The sequence below is a fragment of the Pyrgilauda ruficollis genome, unplaced genomic scaffold (genome assembly GCF_017590135.1).
Source record: "Pyrgilauda ruficollis isolate IOZ18807 unplaced genomic scaffold, ASM1759013v1 scaffold3843, whole genome shotgun sequence".
In the NCBI taxonomy this organism is placed as follows: Eukaryota; Metazoa; Chordata; class Aves; order Passeriformes; family Passeridae; genus Pyrgilauda; species Pyrgilauda ruficollis.
In genome coordinates, this window is record NW_024525316.1 from 1 (window position 1) to 1,457 (window position 1,457).

A 1,457-nucleotide genomic window follows, 5' to 3' on the forward strand; every position below is an offset into this window, starting at 1 on the left:
AGTTGCCATTTCGTTGCAGGGCTGCAAGCTCAGAGTGTCTTGGTCAATGACACCGTCTCGGGGTTCATCGGCACGGACGTGGTGCTGCACTGCAGCTTCACCAACCCGCTGCCCATCGTGAAGATCACGCAGGTGACGTGGCAGAAGGCCACCAACGGCACCAAGCAGAATGTGGCCATCTACAACCCCGCCATGGGCGTGTCCATCCTGTCCCCCTACAAGGAGCGGGTGACTTTCCGGAACCCTTCCTTCAAGGATGGCACCATCCAGCTGTCCCGGCTGGAGCTGGAGGATGAGGGGGTTTACATCTGTGAGTTTGCCACTTTCCCAACCGGCAACCGGGAAGGGCAGCTGAACCTCACCGTGCTGGGTAAGGCTCTGGGCAGGCTCTGCAGGGTGAACCTCCAGTCCAACAGAGCTGGAGGATGCTGAGATTCACATCCTGGGAGCTCAGGGTGAATTTGGGGTGTAAATTGTAGCTGGGATGGATTTTTAAGTTGACTGGGAAGAGGTGAAGAGCAGGGAGCACAGAGAAGGTGGTTGTGAGACAGCTGAGCTGTCACACCTCTTCTTCTTTCCTAGCCTCAGTTCCCCTTTTCCCTCCACCTACACTCCTAATGGAGGTGCAGTAACAGTGACCAGGTCCCTGTGGGAGTGGTGAGTTTTAATGAGCTGGGGCTGTCAAGAGAGAAGAAACAACAGGTTGATCCTAAACTCAAGCAGAGCTTGTCCCTGGAGCTCAGGGCTGTGAGTGAGCAGACCCCACCCAAGGTCTACATGAGTTGTTTTCTCTCCAATTTCAGTTCCTTTCTAACACAGGGATGAAAACCTCTGGGAGGAAAAGATTGACTTTCCATATATCAGTGCATTTAGGGCACCTGCACCATTGTTTCCCCATAAATGATGCAGGTAGATGGTGCAAGGTATATAGGCACTGCCATAAAGCAATTATTACATGGGAATTATTGCTGGCAAATTGCACACTCTGGACTCACCACAAGCCCTGTCACAGCCTCAGTGGTGTTAGATGGCTCTTGGGATGTAGCAAACAGAGCAGCATTGCTTTTCTAACCATCCCTTTGCACCCTTTTCTCCTCCTCCTCCTCCTTTCTGCACTCCCCTGCAGCCAAGCCCACCAACTGGATGGAGGGCACCAAGAGGCCACTAATTGCCAAGTCTGGCAGGACAGAAAAGATCTTGGTAGCCACCTGCACCTCCTCCAACGGGAAACCCCCCAGCACCGTCACCTGGGACACGAAGCTGAAGGGAGAGGCGGAATTCCAGGAGATCCGCAACAGCAACGGCACCATCACGGTGATCAGCCGGTACCGGCTGGTGCCGAGCCGCGAGGCGCACCGCCAGCAGCTCATGTGCGTGGTCAACTACCAGCTGGAGAGGTTCACCGACAGCATCACCCTCAACGTGCAGTGTAAGGGGCCTGGCACAGCTTGGGGGGG

General features: G+C 54.8%; 1 protein-coding gene across 1 annotated transcript; it reads left to right on the forward strand.

Moving 5' to 3' along the window:
- Positions 1-15: 15 nt before the first annotated feature.
- On the forward strand, positions 16-1,429 carry LOC121358345 (nectin-1-like; the record flags this gene model as incomplete). Its single annotated transcript, XM_041476450.1, has 2 exons — positions 16-370; positions 1,127-1,429. Coding segments are annotated over 2 exons (658 nt in total), but the record flags the coding sequence as incomplete, so codon positions are not given.
- Positions 1,430-1,457: the final 28 nt, after the last annotated feature.